This window comes from Saccharomyces mikatae (assembly GCF_947241705.1).
Source record: "Saccharomyces mikatae IFO 1815 strain IFO1815 genome assembly, chromosome: 7".
Taxonomy (NCBI): Eukaryota; Fungi; Ascomycota; class Saccharomycetes; order Saccharomycetales; family Saccharomycetaceae; genus Saccharomyces; species Saccharomyces mikatae.
Window position 1 is genome coordinate 393,881 of NC_079262.1, and position 20,883 is coordinate 414,763.

Below are 20,883 nucleotides of genomic sequence, written 5' to 3' on the forward strand. Positions count from 1 at the left end.
CAATAACGGGTATAAACTTGACATAAAGAATAGTGAACAAAGAAGTGAAGTACGAAAAGTACACTATCAAAAATGAGGCCAAAGGATGCAGAGATTAAGGGAATTAAGCCCAATATTGTCGATGAATATTCTTTGTCTCAGGAGAACGGTTCTTCCCACGATTCATGGAAAAGTTTAATAGCGTCAGCGAAGAATACCTCTTTACAGTATAACAATATGAATCGTGAAAGCCTAAAAAAATTCTTCAAGCCGAATGCACAAATCATTGATAATCCTTTAGACACGCCTATTCAGTTTAGAGTGTGTGAAAAATGTGGTAAACCGTTGACTTTGACAGCAATTGTGGATCACTTAGAAAATCATTGTACGGGAATCTTTGGAAAAAATAACATAGATTCAAGAGATGAAAGTACTAATGAAACTGTACGAAATGGAACAGAACCAACTGGCGCTAACAACAATGATAATGATGATGACAACAACAATGATAACAACAATGAGGACGATGAGGACGATGAGGGTGAGGACGGTGAGGACGAGGACGATGACGATGAGGATGAGGACGATGAGGGAGATGATGATGATGATGATGATGATGATGATGGTGATACCAATAGTGCCAATGATAAAAAGAGTGATTCTTCTTTTAATCCTTTAAAAAGATCGACATCTATGGAATCTGCTAACACACCAAATATGGACACAAAGAGATCTAAAACTGGAACTCCTCAAACCTCCAGCTCTTCCATCAGAAAACAAAAGAAAGTCAAACAAAGAAATCCAACGGAAAAACACCTAATTGATTTCAATAAGCAATGTGGTGTAGAATTACCTGAGGGTGGCTATTGTGCACGTTCGTTGACATGTAAATCCCATTCAATGGGTGCGAAGAGGGCAGTTTCTGGTCGTTCCAAGCCCTACGACGTCTTGCTTGCTGACTATCATAGAGAACATCAAACAAAAATTGGTGCAGCAGCCGAAAAACGTGCTAAGCAACAAGAGCTACAGAAGTTGCAAAAGCAAATACAAAAAGAGCAGAAAAAACATACTCAACAACAGAAGCAAGGCCAGAGGACGAAGCAAAGAAATACAAATGGTGTAAAGTCCGCCAAAAACGGAAATAAAAATACTGCAAACAACACTAACAACATCAACGAGGTAGGACACGTTAATCTAACACCTGAAGAGGAGACCACTCAGGTTCTAAATGGCGTATCCCGGTCTTTCCCGTTACCTTTAGAGTCAACAGTACTGTCATCAGTTAGATATAGGACTAAATATTTTAGAATGAGGGAAATGTTTGCCTCATCGTTTTCGGTAAAACCAGGATATACTTCTCCAGGTTATGGTGCGATACACTCTCGTGTTGGGTGTTTAGATTTAGATAGGACAACAGATTATAAATTTCGTGTTAGAACACCACAGCCAATTAACCAAATAGCAAACCAAAATCTCAATCCGAAACAAATACAAAGATTACAACAGCAAAGAGCTTTACAGGCACAGCTACTCTCTCAGCAGCAGCAGCAGCAACAACAACAGCAGCAGCAACAACAACAACAGCAGCAACAACAGCAGCAACAGCAACAGCAACAACAGCAGCAACAACAACAACAACAACAACAGCAGCAGCAGCAGCAACACCTAGTACAGGCCCAGGCTAATACGCAATCGCAGACTCAGAGTATAGTTCCCAACCATTTCCCGAGCGGGGCAACCAACTCGTCATTCAATGCAAATATAATGAGTAAGCAAGTTCATGAACAGCAGCAGCAGCATAAACTTCAAGATACAGGTCTTACACCACTGGAGATACAATCGCAACAACAAAAACTACGACAACAACAACTACAACAGCAAAAGTTTGAAGCTGCTGCTTCATATTTAGCCAACGCTACGAAATTGATGCAAGAATCAAATCAAGACAACCATATACCTAGTAATCCCAACAATAACAATGGTAATAATAGTAATAATGGTAAAAATAACTTATTGACTATGAAAGCGTCCATTAGTTCCCCTAATGCTACCGTAAATGGTATGCAGTCTTCTCCTGGTATCAACAGCATTAATAATTCTGGACAAGGTGTATCTGCCGGTATTAATGGCTCTAGCAATAATGGACGGATTGAGGTAGGTATCGGAAATTCTGTGAATCCCTATAATGGCAGAGTAAACTGATTGAATGTGTTCATTATTCAGCATGTTTCTAAGTGAGTATTATGACAATATTGATCAAAGTAATCTATATATGTATATTTAAAGACGAAATGTATATACTTGCATTTAAAATTTCTTTTCATGTAAATTACTTCTTCTACGTTAGGATACATTGTTTATATAGGTAGGCATCATATTTCTTCATAAGGGTACGAAAGAGCAAATATAAACGCCCAGTAAACTCCCCATAAGTAATTTCTAAAATATAACACCACTAATACAGCCATGAATAAGAAGGGCCATGGATTATTGGGTAGGATTCTTAGAAATGACATATGCAAAAGAAAGTTCAATAATGAAACACCAAACATTTCCCAGGGATAGTATTTTTTCTCCTTCCATATAATCTTTTCGACGTTTTCTTCAAAGGACTGAGTCATTGCTTCTCTAGAGAAGTATTTTTTGACTCTCAGTGGTCCATTCCTCTCAAAATTCACATTACCACTTTGCAACACTTTTCTGCTTTCATCAATAGCAGTAGCCCATTGAATGGGTACGGCAGGCTTTAGCCATCCAGTGGCGAAAGTTTCATCTTCCCCAGTAACATATGGTTTAATGGTTTCTAAAGGACCACCATTGTTTACAGCCAGTACTGGCTTACCCAATTTCATGGCTTCTAAAGGAACAATACCAAAGTGCTCATATGCGGGCGTATACAACAACATTTCAGTTTTTTCTAGCAACAATTCCTTCAAGGAGGACGAGATAGAGGTCAAGAATATAATCTTACTATGATTGGCTTTAAATGACTCCAAATCGAAAACACACTTTATTTCTTGATAATGTATGGTCGTGTAGGATATTTCGTATTCATCGGCCAGAGACTGTAATTCCTTTAGATATGCTACATTTTCAGCGACCCTCTCGTCATAACCGCCGCTAATAACCAATTTAACGCTGTCATTATTTTGATCTTCAGAAAGTGCAAAGGCTTTTATAGCCAACGCGATATCTTTTTTTCTTTCAAAACGATTAATACTCAGATAGAATCTATCACCTTCGTTGAGTATCGTTTTGAAGAACTTTTTGTCAATACATTCAATCTCGATAGTTGATAAATCCACACACGGGTAAATGACTTCTGGATCATTGGACAAAAATTTGAAAGTTTTGTGATACATGTTTTTAGTGAAGTTTGAATTTACCACGACAGTATCAGCAGAACTCACGGAAAATTGTTCTATTAGGTCAAAGGGAAGTCTGTATATTCTTTTTAATAGATCAGTTCTTTGGGTTAATAATTGATCGGGAAAATGGCAATAAAACATTAAGGTGGCAGAACTAAAGATATGTAAAAGCGGGATACATGTAGAAAGTTGATCAATAATAAATAATTGGTATGCATTCACCTTTTTCTGTAGAATCAACTGAATAACTAAGTAAATTTGTCTAATTGTGGCGAATACAATAAAAAAACGACCCAAAAAGTGTGTTGGTAAAAAATCGCCCAAAACTTCCACTTTTAATTGACCACTTTTGACTTCTTCAAAACAGTGTGATTTATCACAATGGCTGGTATATATTGTTACACTATGTCCTTGTTGCTGTAGACCTAATGCCGCATCGACAACTAACCTTTCGGCACCCCCAATACCTAAATCCGGGTGAATGAATGCAATTGTTCTCTTTTCTTTGTCAATCATCTCGTCTCTATATATCAATCAATATTTTTATGTATGTCTCTATTTTATTAAAGTCTTTAATTTTATGGATATTGAGAGTGATTTTTTCATGTTCTATATTCTGGATACGAACAATATTATTTACTGTTCGCGCGTTTAGTCTACATATAGGAATTTCTGGATGGAGAAAAACATACAATATCCTCAACTCTATATAAGTTGTATCTATGCTTGTGACTCCCTTTATATATGTGATATGGTATTTACAAGAATAGAAATTCTTCATGATAACCTTTGATGCTTTTTGATTATCTTGGGAAGAGCCTTGGCCCAAGATTTTGTTTTGTTGTCAGTTAACATAAATACGCGGCCACCTTGTTTCATTCTAGCAGTTCTGCCCACTCTATGGATCAGATCTATTGACGTTTTAGGTACATCGTAGAGAATAACGTTCCGTACACCTTTGAAATTAAGCCCTCTTGCCATAAGGTCTGTGGTTACAAGTACATGCATGGACTTGTTTGTGGGAACACCAGCATCTGATTTTGTCCTTCTCATTTCTCCAATGACGATGTTAGAATCAGGAATTTCACGTTTTCTCCAAGAAGTTTCTGATGAAGCATTTGAAGGAGCTATTTCCGAAAGTGGCCTGGGTGCTGATAAAAAGGGCTTAATTTTCTCCGATCTTTCTTCAGAAGTATCTTCACCAGTTAAACCAAAGGCATTGTGACCAAATTTGTTGTTTAACAGGTTCACAATTTCGGACACGTGTTTTTTTTCGTTAACAAAGATGATACATCTTTTTTCGAACCCTGGTTCAGTATCATCATTTGAAATGGCATATAGAGTTTGAGCCAGTGCCTTAATTTTAGAACCCTTGAAAGGGCTTAAAGCAGAATTTATAACTTTAAAGTCCAAAGTAAATGGTAGCTTATGCAGTCTAGGTGTCATTATAGGAATTACCGTGGGGAAAAGTCTTTGCATTGTCTTGTTAAACTCTTGAGGAATGGTAGCAGAACAGAAAATAAGGTGATTAATGTTAGGAATTTTTTTTATGGCGGAGTGGGTTTCCTCAAGCCATGATCTATCCAGAAGAGTATCAGCTTCATCCAGTACTACGAAGCCGACTTTGGACAAGATTTTATCAGGTCTAGTAATCATTCTAATGGAAAAAAGGTTTAATAGCTTTCCTGGGGTGGTAACCAGAATATCTATTCTGTTCTTTATATTCTCCAATAAATCGTGATACGATGTGGCCCTATCCCATTTGAATGAGTTTAAACCCAAAGAGGATTTCGTCTTGGAGACGGTTTCATATACTTGGTCAACCAATTCATGTGTAGGTACAAGTATGATGGAGCGAATCAAGGTTTTTTCTCTTAGCGTTTCCCATAGTTGTGGAGTTTCTAACTCCTGCCTTTTCAAATAGTCTATCAAAGGTATCAAGTAGGCCATGGTCTTACCTGAACCTGTTTCCGCGGCAATAGCATGTAGTTGTAGTTTTGGGTCCATCAAATTCTTGGAGATCTTTTTGATGGCCACAGTTTGTATAGGACTTGGTGTTATACTCCTACTTACTTTTTTTTTCTCATCTTGGAGTTTCAAAGATTCGCTGGAGATAATTTCTTTTACAGCGTCCCTAACAGATGGCAATATGAGCAATTGATCAAAATTTGATATCTTTTGAATCAGTTTACTAGCATCACTCATATCTATGTCAACATCTTTTTTTAACCCGCCATACTGTCCAAAATTGAATGCCTGGTCGGGATCACTCTTCTTGTTAATTTTTTTGCCTTTAGCTTTCTGTTTGCTGCCTTTATTACTATTACTTGAAGGCACTGAAGCTAATGGAGAGTTTCTTTTATGTTTTATCCTCGGGCCTCCAGCATAATACCGCACGCCCATCTTTAGAAACATGGGGCAACACCACCGTGGCAAAACTGCCGAGTTAGAGAAAAGTAACATTGGGCTTATTATGCTTTGGTTTGACCTTAAATGGTACCTCGATAGATCAATGATGTCAATTCTATTATCATTATAGTTATATTTCAAGAATTCGTGCTTAGTGATTCAAAAGTTTGTTTACTTTCAAAAATTTCCAAGATCCCAACTGTGGAACAGCGGTTATATTATGAAATAGAAGCCATCGAGACGAGAACATGAAAAATCCGGTAGGGACGACTAGCTCTGTTTTCAGACACATATTTAGAGCGCAAAGAATAAAAAAATACTCGTATGTATAAGCGTATATTCGCTTAAGTATGTGGAAATCTATGAATGAACATAACATTTTATTAACAATGCTCTGCAGTACGGGATGTAACAGTACTAGCAATGAAGGGAGTGCTGTGCCAGTTCCAGCGGTAGTAGAGAGAAGGCCAAGTAAGCACAAGGTTGCTATGCTCTTAGGCTACCGCGGTAGCGGATATTATGGAATGCAATACAACTCACCGCATAAAACGATTGAGGGCGAGATTCTTGCCAAGCTATTCGAAGTTGGGGCCATTTCCGAGGAGAATTCTTCGGCACCGAAGAAAAACTCCTTCATGGCGGCGGCAAGAACAGACAAGGGGGTACATGCCATGTTGAATCTACTGTCGCTAAAGATCTCAGTGCAAAAAGACACAGTTGCAAAGTTGAATGCCGCATTGCCGCCCGAAATACGCGTGTGGGGTATCCAGCCTGTCAACAAGAAGTTCAATGCCAGATCCGCATGCGATTCCCGCTGGTACGAATACCTTGTCCCAGAATTTGCACTTATTGGTCCACCCCGGAGTTCCGCTTTGTACCAAAACGTGGGGGCATCATACTGCGAAGACGGCTCACAAGAGATGTGGGATGCGTTCCTGGAACAGACGCGCGGGAGGTTTAGCGGGGATGAGCTGTGTTGTTTTCAGGACACTGCACAGAAACTATGTGAGGACGATCCTCTAATGCAAGACTATGTAGAACTTTTGAGCGGCATCCTCAGCCGCTACTGCTTGCCGCGCTCGAAGCTGCAAGCTTTTGAGGCGGCCATGCAGCAATACGTGGGAACGCATAATTTTCATAATTTCACCACAGGCAAGCTCGCTGAGGACCCCAGTGCTCAACGCCATATCAAGGAGGTTGTAGTGGCACGGGCCTCACCGCGATGGATAAGTGTGCGGATCCATGGGCAGTCTTTCATGCTTCATCAGATTCGGCGAATGGTAGCGCTTGCCGTGCTTGCTGCCCGCTGTCAATTACCGGCTGACCTTGTGCGCCACTATTTCACTACCGGGGCTAGGAAATACATTCCGAGAGCCCCCGCGCAAGGCCTACTACTAGAAGGGCCTGTGTTTGATCACTATAACAACAAGTTGCGCAAGATGCTGTATTGCGAAATTCGCCCGGGTAGTACCACTCTTGAGCACATGTACCGTTTCCGGGAGCGTTATATATATACTGCAGTCGCGCACGAGGAGAATCAGCGTCACGTGTTTTGCCATTTTATACGACGCATGAACCGCCTAGCCACTCCACTAATCTAGCCGCCCAATGTCGCGGGTTGATCTGCGACATTGGGCGGCCAATACTCTTGTGCCATTGGCTGTTTGATGCGCGCAAGCATTCGTCGCGCGCACGAAAAGTGGTCATGACCGCTCCACCGGCATGCGTGTCGTCATCCCGCATCATTCAGGACATTTTGCTCTTTCCCGTAGTACGTACTAGGCGTGGGACAATATTTGTGGGTTCTCGCATAGGGTTGGTTCAGGTGGCGAAAGTTTCGCCCGTGATAGCAATCATGTTCTCAACCTTAATCTCAATGGAATGGGTCATGCTCGGCAAAGCGACTCTCGCTGTATATAAGTATATATGTAGTCGCTTAGTTCAAATGAATAGAAAGGTGTCTCATGGACATTGAATATAGTAAAAAAAGTTAAGATAAAGGAAAACCTCAGTCCCTCGTCTTTTTTCATCCTAGATAATGTCGCAAAAGAAATTCGCCGGCCTGAGAGATAACTTCAATCTCTTGGGTGAGAAAAATAAAATACTGGTGGCTAATAGAGGAGAAATTCCAATTAGAATATTTCGTACCGCTCATGAACTATCTATGCAAACGGTAGCTATATACTCTCATGAAGACCGTCTTTCCACACATAAACAGAAAGCCGACGAAGCATACGTCATTGGTGAAATAGGTCAATATACCCCCGTCGGCGCCTATTTGGCCATTGACGAGATTATTTCCATTGCTCAAAGGCATCAGGTAGATTTCATCCATCCAGGTTATGGGTTTTTGTCTGAAAATTCTGAGTTTGCTGATAAAGTGGCGAAGGCAGGCATCACTTGGATTGGGCCTCCCGCTGGAGTGATTGACTCTGTGGGTGATAAGGTATCGGCCAGAAACTTGGCAGCAAGAGCTAATGTGCCTACCGTTCCTGGTACTCCAGGACCTATTGAAACAGTGCAAGAGGCACTTGACTTTGTCAATGAATATGGCTACCCAGTGATCATTAAAGCCGCTTTTGGTGGTGGTGGTAGAGGTATGAGAGTCGTAAGAGAAGGTGACGACGTTGCAGATGCTTTTCAACGTGCTACCTCTGAGGCCCGTACCGCCTTTGGCAACGGTACATGTTTTGTCGAAAGGTTCTTAGACAAGCCAAAGCATATTGAAGTTCAATTATTAGCAGACAATCACGGAAACGTGGTTCATCTTTTTGAAAGAGACTGTTCTGTGCAAAGAAGACATCAAAAAGTTGTCGAAGTGGCTCCAGCAAAGACTCTGCCTCGCGAAGTTCGTGATGCTATTTTGACAGATGCTGTTAAATTGGCCAAAGAATGTGGTTATAGGAATGCAGGTACCGCTGAATTTTTGGTTGATAACCAAAACAGACACTATTTCATTGAAATTAACCCAAGAATTCAAGTGGAACATACCATTACGGAAGAAATCACCGGTATAGATATTGTGGCAGCCCAGATCCAGATTGCAGCTGGTGCTTCTTTACCTCAGCTGGGTTTGTTTCAGGACAAAATTACTACCCGCGGATTTGCCATTCAGTGCCGTATTACCACAGAAGATCCCGCTAAGAATTTTCAACCAGATACTGGTAGAATAGAAGTTTACCGCTCTGCAGGTGGTAATGGTGTTAGACTGGACGGCGGTAACGCATATGCAGGAACGATCATATCACCCCATTACGATTCAATGCTGGTTAAGTGTTCATGCTCAGGTTCCACCTACGAAATTGTTCGTAGAAAAATGATTCGTGCATTGATCGAATTCAGGATCAGGGGTGTCAAAACCAATATTCCTTTCCTCTTGACACTTTTGACACATCCCGTTTTCATTGATGGCACATACTGGACAACGTTTATCGATGATACTCCCCAACTTTTTCAAATGGTCTCGTCGCAAAATAGAGCGCAAAAGCTATTGCACTACCTCGCTGATGTGGCGGTCAACGGATCATCTATCAAGGGTCAAATTGGTTTGCCAAAGTTGAAATCAAACCCAAGTGTTCCTCATTTGCACGATGCTCAAGGTGATGTTATAAACGTTCTAAAGACCGCACCACCTTCTGGATGGAGACAAGTCTTGCTAGAAAAGGGCCCGGCTGAATTTGCCAAGCAAGTCAGACAATTCAATGGTACTCTGTTAATGGATACCACTTGGAGAGATGCTCATCAGTCCTTACTGGCAACGAGAGTCAGAACCCATGATTTGGCTACAATCGCTCCAACCACAGCACATGCTCTTGCAGGTGCCTTCGCTCTAGAATGTTGGGGTGGTGCCACGTTTGATGTCGCAATGAGATTCTTGCATGAGGATCCATGGGAACGTCTAAGAAAGTTAAGAGCCTTGGTGCCCAATATCCCATTTCAAATGTTATTACGTGGTGCCAATGGTGTGGCTTATTCTTCATTACCTGACAACGCTATTGATCATTTCGTCAAGCAGGCCAAAGATAACGGTGTTGACATATTTAGAGTCTTTGATGCCTTGAATGATCTGGAACAATTGAAAGTCGGCGTAGATGCTGTGAAGAAAGCTGGTGGTGTTGTGGAAGCTACGGTTTGTTTCTCCGGTGATATGCTTCAACCAGGTAAGAAATACAATTTGGATTATTATTTAGAAATTGCTGAAAAAATTGTTCAAATGGGCACCCATATTCTCGGTATCAAAGATATGGCCGGTACCATGAAGCCAGCGGCTGCCAAACTATTGATTGGATCTCTGAGGGCTAAATATCCTGATCTCCCAATACATGTTCACACCCATGACTCTGCAGGTACTGCTGTTGCATCCATGACTGCGTGTGCCTTAGCAGGCGCGGATGTTGTTGATGTAGCCATTAATTCGATGTCTGGTCTAACTGCCCAACCATCAATCAATGCTCTGTTGGCATCATTAGAAGGTAACATCGAAACTGGCATCAACGTTGAGCATGTTCGTGAATTAGACGCCTACTGGGCGGAAATGAGATTGTTATATTCTTGTTTCGAAGCTGACTTAAAGGGTCCAGATCCAGAAGTTTACCAACATGAAATTCCTGGTGGCCAATTGACTAACCTGTTATTCCAAGCCCAGCAATTAGGTCTCGGCGAACAATGGGCTGAAACCAAGAGGGCCTACAGGGAGGCTAACTACTTATTGGGTGATATTGTTAAAGTTACCCCAACCTCCAAGGTTGTCGGTGATCTAGCACAATTTATGGTTTCAAACAAATTAACCTCCGATGACGTCAAACGCCTGGCAAATTCTTTAGATTTCCCTGATTCCGTCATGGACTTCTTTGAAGGTTTAATCGGCCAACCATATGGCGGGTTTCCAGAACCATTCAGATCAGATGTGCTAAGAAACAAAAGAAGAAAGTTAACTTGTCGCCCAGGATTAGAATTGGAGCCATTTGATTTGGGAAAAATTAGAGAGGATTTGCAAAACAGATTTGGTGATGTCGATGAATGTGATGTTGCTTCTTATAACATGTATCCAAGGGTTTACGAAGACTTTCAAAAGATGAGAGAAACCTACGGCGATTTGTCTGTACTACCAACAAGAAGTTTCTTATCTCCACTAGAGACTGATGAAGAAATTGAGGTTATAATCGAACAAGGTAAAACTTTAATTATCAAGTTACAAGCTGTTGGTGATTTAAACAAGAAGACTGGTGAAAGGGAAGTCTACTTTGATCTGAACGGTGAAATGAGAAAAATCCGTGTTGCTGATAGATCACAAAAAGTAGCAACTATCACCAAATCGAAGGCGGACATTCATGATCCGCTGCACATTGGTGCACCAATGGCAGGTGTTATTGTTGAAGTTAAAGTTCACAAAGGCTCATTGATAAAGAAAGGCCAACCCGTAGCCGTATTAAGTGCCATGAAAATGGAAATGATTATCTCTTCTCCATCTGATGGGCAAGTCAAAGAAGTGTTTGTCTCCGATGGAGAAAATGTGGACTCTTCTGATTTATTGGTTTTATTAGAAGACCAAGTTCCTGTTGAAACTAAGGCATGAACTCTTTGTTCTCATTTATAATGTAAAATATTCATTCGAATCTTATTTATTTATGTTTTCTTTTTGACGATTATTAACCTTTGATACATAATTACGAACAAAAATTAAATAAAAAAGTAGAAAAAAATCAAACAAATTGAAAGTAAAAATTAGACGTATCCTTTATTCATTGTAGCGTTATATTCTAACCTAATCCAAACTTCCAAATTATCTAAGTTGTCCATAAATCTCTCAAAAATGATCTATTAGCGAAACATCTTCCTTGAGCTACTAGCAGTGGGTTTAGTCCACCTGCTAGTAACTCTTGGTATACTGCTAGGCCTCTTTGAAGCAGGAACTTGTGGCGGCTTTCTTACCCGACTGCTATTTCCACTTCCAGTAGAGGTAATAGGCCTTCTTCCGGGTTGTGGTCTGTATCTTGGATTTATTCCTTGAATCGGTGACTTGCTTGGTACGTCGTCCTTCTCTCCTTTCTTATTTTCCAATTTTTGTCTTAAATCCAACACCTCCTTTTTTTTCAATGCAATCATTTTATGTAACGTACTTCCATCTTCATCATTTATATTGGTATCTTCACTCTTTAATTTGTCGTTAATTAGTTTTAGATATGTTTGATCGCTCATCAATTTATGGATGTAGCCAGCTTGAGAATGAATGTTGATCCATGAATCCAATATGGAATTCGTAGATTTGCATACCTCGTGTACTTGACCAACGTATACTGGTAAATTTTTTTTTAATGCATCCGTAACGTTTCGTATCATTGCTGTTATTTTATCTAGTGATTCCGATTCTTTTAACAAAGACTGAGTTGTAATTGAATTGAATGGTCTGATAGAGTTATTGGTAGCCAAAACATCATTGGTAGCTTTAATACCCTTGCTCTTAGGTGATTTACTGGTTGTCTTATTGAGATTAGATCTCATCTCATTGAATATTTCCGGAATTAGCTTGTCTATGGTGGGATCATCCAATTGACTTTGTTCACTCATAATATGGATTTTTTGATATAATAGTTTCTATTTTGAAGAAGAGTTTAACTCGCTAACTCAATCTTATTGCTTACTTGTTTTACAATACCTGTGTTTGGTGTTTGTTTGTTATTATTCATTTTCGCTACGTTTCGCTATGAAATCGATTCGCGCTAAAGTTAAAAATTACTTCATTTAGGAATAGAAGAGGTTTACAAGTTATCTCATATACAAAATGTTAGAATCTCTCTCCGTGGAGAAAAGACTCAGAAGAAACATGGGAGAGTCAATTGAAAAAATCTGTGGAGGTCTTGCTAGAGCTTTCCAGGAGGTAGATGATGATTTTGTCTCTCTAGTGACTATAATTGAAATGTATAACGAGCAAGTGAACTCTGAAAAATCCGTAAAAGAAAAGGAACTTTATTTAAATGTTTTACTGAAATTGCTCAAGGAAAATCCTGTTATCTTAAAAGATATTGGCTGGGATTTGCCGAAGGGTTTATTGCAATTTTTTTCAGGTACGAACATTAATACTACGAAACATCTAGCTTTCAGTCCCATCATTTCCTGTGTAATGAATTGTTTCAGCGAGCTAGCTATAAATGGAAATCCGAAGGAATGCCTCTTGACTGCGTGCGAATTGATGTCAACCCTCACTGTAGCGTCGACCGCAATGAGCGATACCGCTGAACCGAATGAAGATTTAGTTGATACTGACAAAAATGAAACAACAGATAGTACTAATGAGCTGTCAGTTGCCCATCCGGATTTTGAAAAGTATATGGTCAAAAATAAAGTAGACTTTATTCCTAATTTGAAAGTTCACGTTCTCTTTGAATTTATGAGTTCGTTGTTGAAACGAATTGACACTTTATATCCGTCTAAATTCCTGGCCATGACAATTTCTGCGATTATTAAATACGTAAAAACTAATATCGGTGCTATGGATGATGTGCATTTTATTCTGTACAGAGTGTACAATTTCTGTACAACTTATACTCCAGCTCAACCATCACCGATTCTTACCGACAGTATTGATGGAGTCGATCTTCAAAAAATCTGCGATGACGAATCGGTTCTACAGAAGAAGGCTCTTGCTACTTTGAGTGTACTCATGATCGACAGTTGTTTGAAGAACAAACCAGGTAATATTGATAAGAAGTATTTCAAAGCGTTGATGCGTCAAAAATTAGATGAAAATGAGGAAGATGCTTTAATTCTAAATACGTGCGATCAATACTATGACTATGTTATGTCATTGGGAGTTAATATAAAAGAACTTTTTGAGAAGTGCTTAGAAGAGTCTGAGCATATCTATGATTCTCTTCTCTTGGGGCCGGCGACGTCTACACCCGAATTTAAAGAAAACATCAACCAACTAATATATGTGTTATCTTACACATATCAAATTAAAAAGCTAGCCGAAGAAAAAAATCTAGAGCTCAATCAGTACGGATTAGTGATACTATCTGCAATATATTACTCTAAAAATGGTACACACTTGCTGTCACAACTTGATGTGCAAAGTGCAATTTACTTATATCTACGATGTACAACAGCTTCGTTGTTTTCGGACATGTACGAGAATAAATTCCTAGAAAGTGCAGTACGCTATTGGCTGTGGATATCCATAACAAGGACTTCCACGAAGAAAATAAAATTCGAGCTACAGAAACTTCCAGGGCACATTACTACGGCTTTTTTACAAATGCTATTGATAAAAACTTGCAATGAATCAGATAACGACACAAAATTAACGGAGTTTACGCTTCTGAGAAGGATGTTATGTCTCATGCCTGAAAATACATCATTCACGTTCATGTTCGAGACGCTACTACATTGCCCATATATAACGGTAAAAATTGCTGTTCTTGACATTCTAAGAGATATGATGATCAAATCTCCGGAGGCCTGCAATAACGGCGAATTGACTAATTCGTTTGAACAACATATATCTACAAATACTGCTAATAATGTCCCGACATTGCCAAAACTACCCCCAAGACCTTATATCGCCATTAATGAAGACCGCATGGCTTCCATCCATAGTATTGCTGAGATATGCTTCTCCGCTGCCAAGCGGGGAAAAAGAACGCAAGGTGATCTACTTTTAGTGTTAACATATATGAAGTTTTTTGTTAGTCTGAGAAACAAATGGAATTTGGGACTGCTAACACTCATTAATAAAAAAATCGCAGAATCGTTCCAGGGAGAAGGCGAACCTGAATTAGTATTCATCAACATTGCCAACGATACTTTAGGAGCATATATAGAAGAAATGAGCAAACCCTCATAGATTACATAGTACATCTGTCACTCTCTCCCCTCTCTTAATCTCAGGCGAAAACCCTTATTCTATAAGAAAGCACTGACTCATCCGAGTTTTTTATTTTCTAAAAGAGTGCCCTGTCCGATCGTCAAAGAATGAAAAGGGAAAATATATTCAAGTTGAAGTCTAGGGAGGAGTGAATGAGAGATGAAGAGTGCAGGAGCCAATGGATAGAGTAGTTTCTTCACTATGTCTAAGTATCAAATTAATTGCACAAGATACCGACACTTTCTCAGAACATCTAACATTTCCCAAATCCCTGATTTTACGAAATACTGCATAGGGCCCGTAAATGAAGAATTAGCACCTTACATCATGGAGACCATGAAGGCATATCCTTCAAACTCCAAATATATCAATCCGCAGCATTACTACCATAATAGAACGGTTCTAGTAGAAAACTACTTAAAGCGAAGTCCGAACCCGGTATCGTTAACCCAACTAGCGCAATATTATGACGATTCTACTAAGTTAACCAGAACCAAGATCATCAACTCCGGAAAGTTTGTAAAGGAAGAGCTTGTGATTAGGATTGCACATAAACTGAATCAACTGCAACAATTGCCATTTAATGTCGTGAATAACTTCCATTTTGTCCAGGTTTATGAATCATATTACAACATTTTTGAAAGCTTTAGAAAATATCCGACTATAAGAACTTTAGACGACGCTTCTCAGTTTGCTGATTTTCTCAAAAGTATGTTAGAGGGTTTCAATACTTTAAATCTACCACATCTAATAATGGGGGCCTTAGAATGTACAATTTTGGATCTTTATCCCCGTGAGAAAATGGACCAATTACTATCTGACCTATTAAGAGCTCGAATATCAAGGAGACTGATTGTAGAAGAGCATGTCAGTATCTCAGCTAACTACACTAGTGGTAAAAAGGAAAACACTCTGGTATTGGGTGACATCTTCCAATATTGTAACGCAAAAAAATATTTATTGGAAGCGAGCGAAGAATCTCAAAAATTCATTCAAGATATGTATTTTAAGAACATTTCCATGCCTGAATTCATTATTGAAGGTGACACCCAGTTAAATTTTTACTTTTTGCCCACACACTTAAAGTATTTATTGGGAGAGATCCTAAGGAATACGTATGAGGCAACCATGAAGCATTATATCCGCAAGGGACTAGAAAAGCCGGAACCAATCATAGTCACGGTAGTAAGCAACGATGAATCCTACCTTTTTAGAATCTCGGATAAAGCTGGCGGTGTCCTTCATGATGATGAGGATCTATGGTCGTTCGGCAAATCAAAAGAAAGAGCCCAAGAATCTTTGAACAATTTTCACAAATTGCCTGGTTTGCAAACTGTTTCTATTTATGACCAAGTACATTCTCCTACCAAATATAATTCTAAGCTTAATTCATTGTCATCAATAACGTTAAAACCTTATATGCACACGTCCTTAGAACCAATGAGTTATCCTAGCATAATTAATGGACACACCAAATATGAAACTCCATTAATTGAATTGCTAAAACGGTCTTTTAGGTACAAACTTGGCATTGGCTTAGCCATGTGTAAAGTCTATGCCGAATACTGGAACGGTGACCTGTCATTGCATTCAATGCCTGGATATGGAACCGATGTAGTTTTAAAACTAGGAAATTTGATGAAACATACAAACAAATTACAATTAGATAAAGTATGAGCTACTCATGCTTCTACTATATACCAATGAACAAATACATATTCGGAAATCAGTATACTCACTACCCACTTTATCCCGAATAATAGACACATGCTCAAAAGGCACTTTCCGGGTAGCCGGAAACAGCAAACTGTGGAAAATAAAAATGAAAACAAATGGAGTTTGTAAAAGAAAAAAGGAAAGGATTATCAAGTTGCAGAATTGATGAGATACAAAGTAAACTGGGAAAGTCAGCAAAGATTGAATTTTCAGGAGTCCTCTTTAGGTAGATAGAAACTAATAATCAGGTAAAGCATTATGTCAACACCAGCTAGAAGACGGTTGATGAGAGATTTCAAACGTATGAAGGAAGACGCCCCACCAGGAGTATCTGCTTCGCCATTACCTGATAACGTCATGGTATGGAACGCTATGATTATTGGGCCAGCTGATACTCCATACGAAGATGGTACTTTTAGGTTGCTGTTGGAGTTCGATGAAGAATATCCTAACAAACCACCACATGTAAAATTCTTGAGTGAGATGTTTCACCCCAACGTTTACGCAAATGGCGAAATTTGTTTAGATATTTTACAGAACAGATGGACTCCAACATATGATGTGGCCTCTATATTGACATCTATTCAAAGTTTATTCAACGATCCAAATCCGGCTTCACCAGCAAACGTAGAAGCGGCAACACTATTCAAAGATCATAAATCGCAATATGTTAAGAGAGTTAAAGAGACGGTAGAGAAATCATGGGAAGATGATATGGATGATATGGATGATGACGACGAAGATGACGAAGATGACGACGACGAAGCCGACTGAAAAGAAACAAAAGAAGCTTACTGATAAATGCTTCATTTATTTGTTATCGTGTTGATTTTATCTGTTTTAATTGATTTTCTCTTCAGTTAAATATATGGTTTAGTTAAAAGCATCTTTTCCATCGTTCTGTTTGCTCTCTATTCTTCCATCTCCTGCTTTGTACCATAAAGAAGATTTTAATAATGATAGAAACATTGCATATAAATAATATACTGAAAAAAAACACTGCTCTACCACAAATTTGTTGGATAAATGTGCATGAAATGAGAAAGAAGGACACTTATTGGTAAAATTTTACCGATACTCGTATCTTTAATGTTTTTGACTTGAGAAATACTTGTCTAGAGTAAGAATATGTTTACTTAGATAACTTGATGTATAGTATATAATAAAGAAACAGGAAAACAAAATTCCAAATTGATTGACACTTTAAGTGACAGGAAGAAGAAGCACCCCTGATATTTTACGTTGTTATTTTGATAGTGTTCTGTGTAGGTGGCTCCTTAGTGTTCCGTTTTGCGCTTTCATCCAACCATACGAATGTGGAAACAAAAGCAACGAATGCTATTATCACCTTACTAAACGGATCTATACTTTTCCAAGTGATTTTCTTGCCTTCAAGCTGAAAAATATGGACCAGTTTTTGTACATCAGTGGGTGATAAATTTGGATCTCTCTTATTCTGTAAAAGTAACCAATTATACTCGGTCAATGGAAGCTGTAGAAATTGCGCCTTCAACGGGGAGGGTGAACTTGTCTGAATAAACTGAGTTCGAGGTCCAAGAAAGCCAAATGACTTGTAATACAATAACTGAACAAAATCGAGCTTTAAATCATTCCAATTTGTTTGGACTCTTTCATTTATAGCAAAATCCAGTAATGCCAAATCATTTCCACTTAACTTCGGAAAATTCTGTACTAAAATATCCGCGTCTATTAACTGATTATTATGTGGTGAGGATGGATTAAAGTATTTGTTTATGATGACATCAAGCTCACCATTGCTTAGACGTTCACTTAGTAAGTGATCCCGTTTCAATCCGACAGTGGTGTCTTCGTCTAGGTCTGGAGCACTTGGTTGTAAGACACTAAATATCTCAGACATCGTCTGTGAGAAGGAAATGGGACTTTCCTTAAAAGTACCATTCAAATTTTGTGCTGAACGTATTTTTTGCTTCAAAAGCAAGGAAGTTGGTGGAATTCTCTTTAAATTTGGCTGATAGAATCTCTTTATCAAGAGACTTCTTGCCACAGGGTTTATCATGTGATATAAAGTTTTAAGGCACTGTGCTGTTGCAGTCTGATAATTTCAACATTTCGTAAAAATACTTCATTGGGAATTCTTACAACTTATGCTAAGGTATATCTATGCATGTATATATTTTATATATACCCTGCAGAAAAAAAAGAAAAGCATCAAAACCTCGCCTTCGCATGATAAAGAAAAACACCAAATTCAATTGGTATGAAAGAAGAAATCAGAAAAAAAACTTGTATTTATTATATATAATATATACACATAAACACATGTAGTTGAATGAAGCCAGTTCTTTTTTTCTATTTTTTTTAACCTATGTGCCCTCTCTGTTTTCTTGCCATCTGCGGGTCAATTTCCTTATGATGCGTTTGTTTTCTTGCCAATACACTTAATATGTCGGTCAAGGACACAACACCTATCAATTTTCCTGTTCTATATTCCTTTTCGAAATGTGCCGGAGTTGGAGATGCAGAACAACTACTCGAACTCTGAGGTGGTGGCATCGATGCCGAGGGAGATTGCGGTTGGAAAGGCGGAGAACCACTCAAATTTATATTCACATTTATTTTACCGCTCGAGGTATCTGAGGATTTTAGAACAGGGGAGTTAGCCATCCTAGAAGACTGTGTATTCGAATGATATGAAGATGCAAGCGACGGCAATGTCGTCACGGGAGGAGTACTTGGCAATGGGGATGTAGATTTTTCGGAAGATGCTGATGGTTGGTTGTCATTCGGTTGTACGATCCATAATCTGTGGGACTTGGTGGCCACCAACTTTGCGAAAGTCCTTGCCAAGGAGCTTGTTGGATACACATGGAAAATGGGAAAAGAATCCTTGCCGGTTTCCAGACCTCTTAAGTTTAGGATGACCGAGACAAAGTGGCGACAAGTATTGTGTAATAAAGGATATTGCGAAGTTCTAGTGACATGCTTGACGTCTGTTACGGAAATATTACCAATCAGATTGCCCTGAGGGTCAACCACGGCAATGGAAGATATTCTTTCGACATACATTTTATGCAATGCCATTATTAAGTGTTCGTCACCTTGAATGGATATGACACGTGACTGTTTGAACGTCGGTTTGTCGCGAGCGGCATTTAGCACACCAATATTAAGCTCCTCTAAGGAGGAGTCCAAGAGAGGCTTCAAGTTGGGAAACGACCTCGCATTGTCCCACAGATACTTGATCAATCGACGTTGAGAAAGAATACCTTTAATCTGTGTCATTTCACCGTTGGTGATGGCAACACGATGCACACCTGCACCCAAGATGCCTATTACCGTCGATAAATTTTCCGTTTCAGGTAACTTGTAGAATGGATTCTTTGGAGTCAACTTCACTATCTCGCCCACAGGCACAGACTTACCATTCTGGCAGTCTGAAGTGATCTTATCATTGCCTACTTTAATTCTGTTTAATACAAGAAGTAGATATGCATTAAGATCATTATAATCAAACGTCAAACAATTCATGTCTCCTGGGAAACTTTCCACAGGCAAAGACGTCAGTTGATGCCTCACCAGCGTATTGAATGCTTCTTCCACAGAAATAGAACCTTTGATAAAAATCAACTTATTCTGCTCCACCAGATCCGAAAGCGGTGTGTGTTGCCATTCTTGCTTATGAACGGATAACAAATTTTGTGAATTCAAAGTGGACAAGGAATTGCCATTGTTGTTTGAGTATTCCGTGTTATCCAGCGTAGAAAGAGAAGATGATGAAGACGATTTCGAAACAGACTTATGTAGTGACTCTGTGTCGCTCTTGTTTCCTCCGCTATTTTTGTCTGCCTGCTCGCTCAGACTATGAGAATCAGCGGAATTTGGTAATTGAGGTGGGGTAGAAAGCATTTCCACAATAGACGTGTGTCTTGTATTCTGAGGCATTTAGTGGCTCTTGCTGAAAAGTATCGCTATCCTTGTGCCTGTACTTTTTTAATAGAAATCGACTTTTTCCCTTGCAGACCCGACTGTTTTACTATAGGAGATGGTATAGCTAGTTTATAGTCATCTGTAATTCTTAAAATTTCATAGTTTCCTTGTCACACTTTTTCTTTTCATTTGCCGGGCGGAAAAAAAAAAAGAAAAAAAAAATATCTGACACACGGAAATAAAGTCAAGGATCAACGAAAATACGCTTCTGATCCGGGTCACGTAATCACGTGCTTCGCACGTGATTACGTGGTGAGAGGGATGTTCAGCATTTCGAAGACATCACTCTGTACGTGTAAACACCCCGGGTGGATGACTTTCTAATCTCTTCTTTGTAACAGAACTATAGCTTTTTTCGGGCGTCCGGTGGCAAAAAAACTAACTCCGAACCCGGGCATGCCCCGGGGTTAGCGGGCCCAACAAAGGCGCTTATCTGGTGGGCTCTCGTAGAAGAAAAAAGCTGTTGAGCGAGCTATTTCGGGTATCCCAGCCTTCTCTGCAGAACGCTCCAGTTGGCTTGGCTCTGGCGCTGTTCGTAAGCATCACATCGCTTATAGTAGGCAGAGGTAATAACGGCTT

At 39.3% G+C, this 20,883-nt stretch overlaps 11 protein-coding genes across 11 annotated transcripts; 6 read left to right on the forward strand and 5 right to left on the reverse strand.

Moving 5' to 3' along the window:
* Window positions 1-72: 72 nt before the first annotated feature.
* SGF73 (deubiquitination module subunit SGF73) lies at window positions 73-2,181 on the forward strand (the record flags this gene model as incomplete). Its single annotated transcript, XM_056222655.1, has 1 exon — window positions 73-2,181. One exon carries the CDS (start codon window positions 73-75, stop codon window positions 2,179-2,181), a length of 2,109 nt encoding a protein of 702 aa, XP_056082324.1.
* A 170-nt stretch (window positions 2,182-2,351) lies between these two features.
* Window positions 2,352-3,863, reverse strand: ALG2 (GDP-Man:Man(1)GlcNAc(2)-PP-dolichol alpha-1,3-mannosyltransferase; the record flags this gene model as incomplete). The annotated part of the gene is made up of 1 exon (XM_056222656.1): window positions 2,352-3,863. One exon carries the CDS (start codon window positions 3,861-3,863, stop codon window positions 2,352-2,354), a length of 1,512 nt encoding a protein of 503 aa, XP_056082325.1.
* Window positions 3,864-4,124: 261 nt separating this feature from the next.
* MRH4 (ATP-dependent RNA helicase) lies at window positions 4,125-5,810 on the reverse strand (the record flags this gene model as incomplete). Its single annotated transcript, XM_056222657.1, has 1 exon — window positions 4,125-5,810. The coding sequence occupies one exon, from the start codon at window positions 5,808-5,810 to the stop codon at window positions 4,125-4,127; it is 1,686 nt and encodes a 561-aa protein (XP_056082326.1).
* A 434-nt stretch (window positions 5,811-6,244) lies between these two features.
* PUS2 (pseudouridine synthase PUS2) lies at window positions 6,245-7,357 on the forward strand (the record flags this gene model as incomplete). Its single annotated transcript, XM_056222658.1, has 1 exon — window positions 6,245-7,357. One exon carries the CDS (start codon window positions 6,245-6,247, stop codon window positions 7,355-7,357), a length of 1,113 nt encoding a protein of 370 aa, XP_056082327.1.
* Window positions 7,358-7,794: 437 nt separating this feature from the next.
* Window positions 7,795-11,331, forward strand: PYC1 (pyruvate carboxylase 1; the record flags this gene model as incomplete). Its single annotated transcript, XM_056222659.1, has 1 exon — window positions 7,795-11,331. One exon carries the CDS (start codon window positions 7,795-7,797, stop codon window positions 11,329-11,331), a length of 3,537 nt encoding a protein of 1,178 aa, XP_056082328.1.
* Window positions 11,332-11,576: 245 nt separating this feature from the next.
* On the reverse strand, window positions 11,577-12,323 carry DUO1 (Duo1p; the record flags this gene model as incomplete). The annotated part of the gene is made up of 1 exon (XM_056222660.1): window positions 11,577-12,323. The coding sequence occupies one exon, from the start codon at window positions 12,321-12,323 to the stop codon at window positions 11,577-11,579; it is 747 nt and encodes a 248-aa protein (XP_056082329.1).
* A 256-nt stretch (window positions 12,324-12,579) lies between these two features.
* Window positions 12,580-14,598, forward strand: YBP2 (Ybp2p; the record flags this gene model as incomplete). Its single annotated transcript, XM_056222661.1, has 1 exon — window positions 12,580-14,598. The coding sequence occupies one exon, from the start codon at window positions 12,580-12,582 to the stop codon at window positions 14,596-14,598; it is 2,019 nt and encodes a 672-aa protein (XP_056082330.1).
* A 222-nt stretch (window positions 14,599-14,820) lies between these two features.
* On the forward strand, window positions 14,821-16,296 carry PKP2 (protein kinase PKP2; the record flags this gene model as incomplete). Its single annotated transcript, XM_056222662.1, has 1 exon — window positions 14,821-16,296. The coding sequence occupies one exon, from the start codon at window positions 14,821-14,823 to the stop codon at window positions 16,294-16,296; it is 1,476 nt and encodes a 491-aa protein (XP_056082331.1).
* A 297-nt stretch (window positions 16,297-16,593) lies between these two features.
* RAD6 (E2 ubiquitin-conjugating protein RAD6) lies at window positions 16,594-17,109 on the forward strand (the record flags this gene model as incomplete). The annotated part of the gene is made up of 1 exon (XM_056222663.1): window positions 16,594-17,109. The coding sequence occupies one exon, from the start codon at window positions 16,594-16,596 to the stop codon at window positions 17,107-17,109; it is 516 nt and encodes a 171-aa protein (XP_056082332.1).
* Window positions 17,110-17,572: 463 nt separating this feature from the next.
* Window positions 17,573-18,373, reverse strand: GEP7 (Gep7p; the record flags this gene model as incomplete). Its single annotated transcript, XM_056222665.1, has 1 exon — window positions 17,573-18,373. The coding sequence occupies one exon, from the start codon at window positions 18,371-18,373 to the stop codon at window positions 17,573-17,575; it is 801 nt and encodes a 266-aa protein (XP_056082333.1).
* A 302-nt stretch (window positions 18,374-18,675) lies between these two features.
* On the reverse strand, window positions 18,676-20,259 carry SDS23 (Sds23p; the record flags this gene model as incomplete). The annotated part of the gene is made up of 1 exon (XM_056222666.1): window positions 18,676-20,259. The coding sequence occupies one exon, from the start codon at window positions 20,257-20,259 to the stop codon at window positions 18,676-18,678; it is 1,584 nt and encodes a 527-aa protein (XP_056082334.1).
* Between the last annotated feature and the right edge of the window lie 624 nt (window positions 20,260-20,883).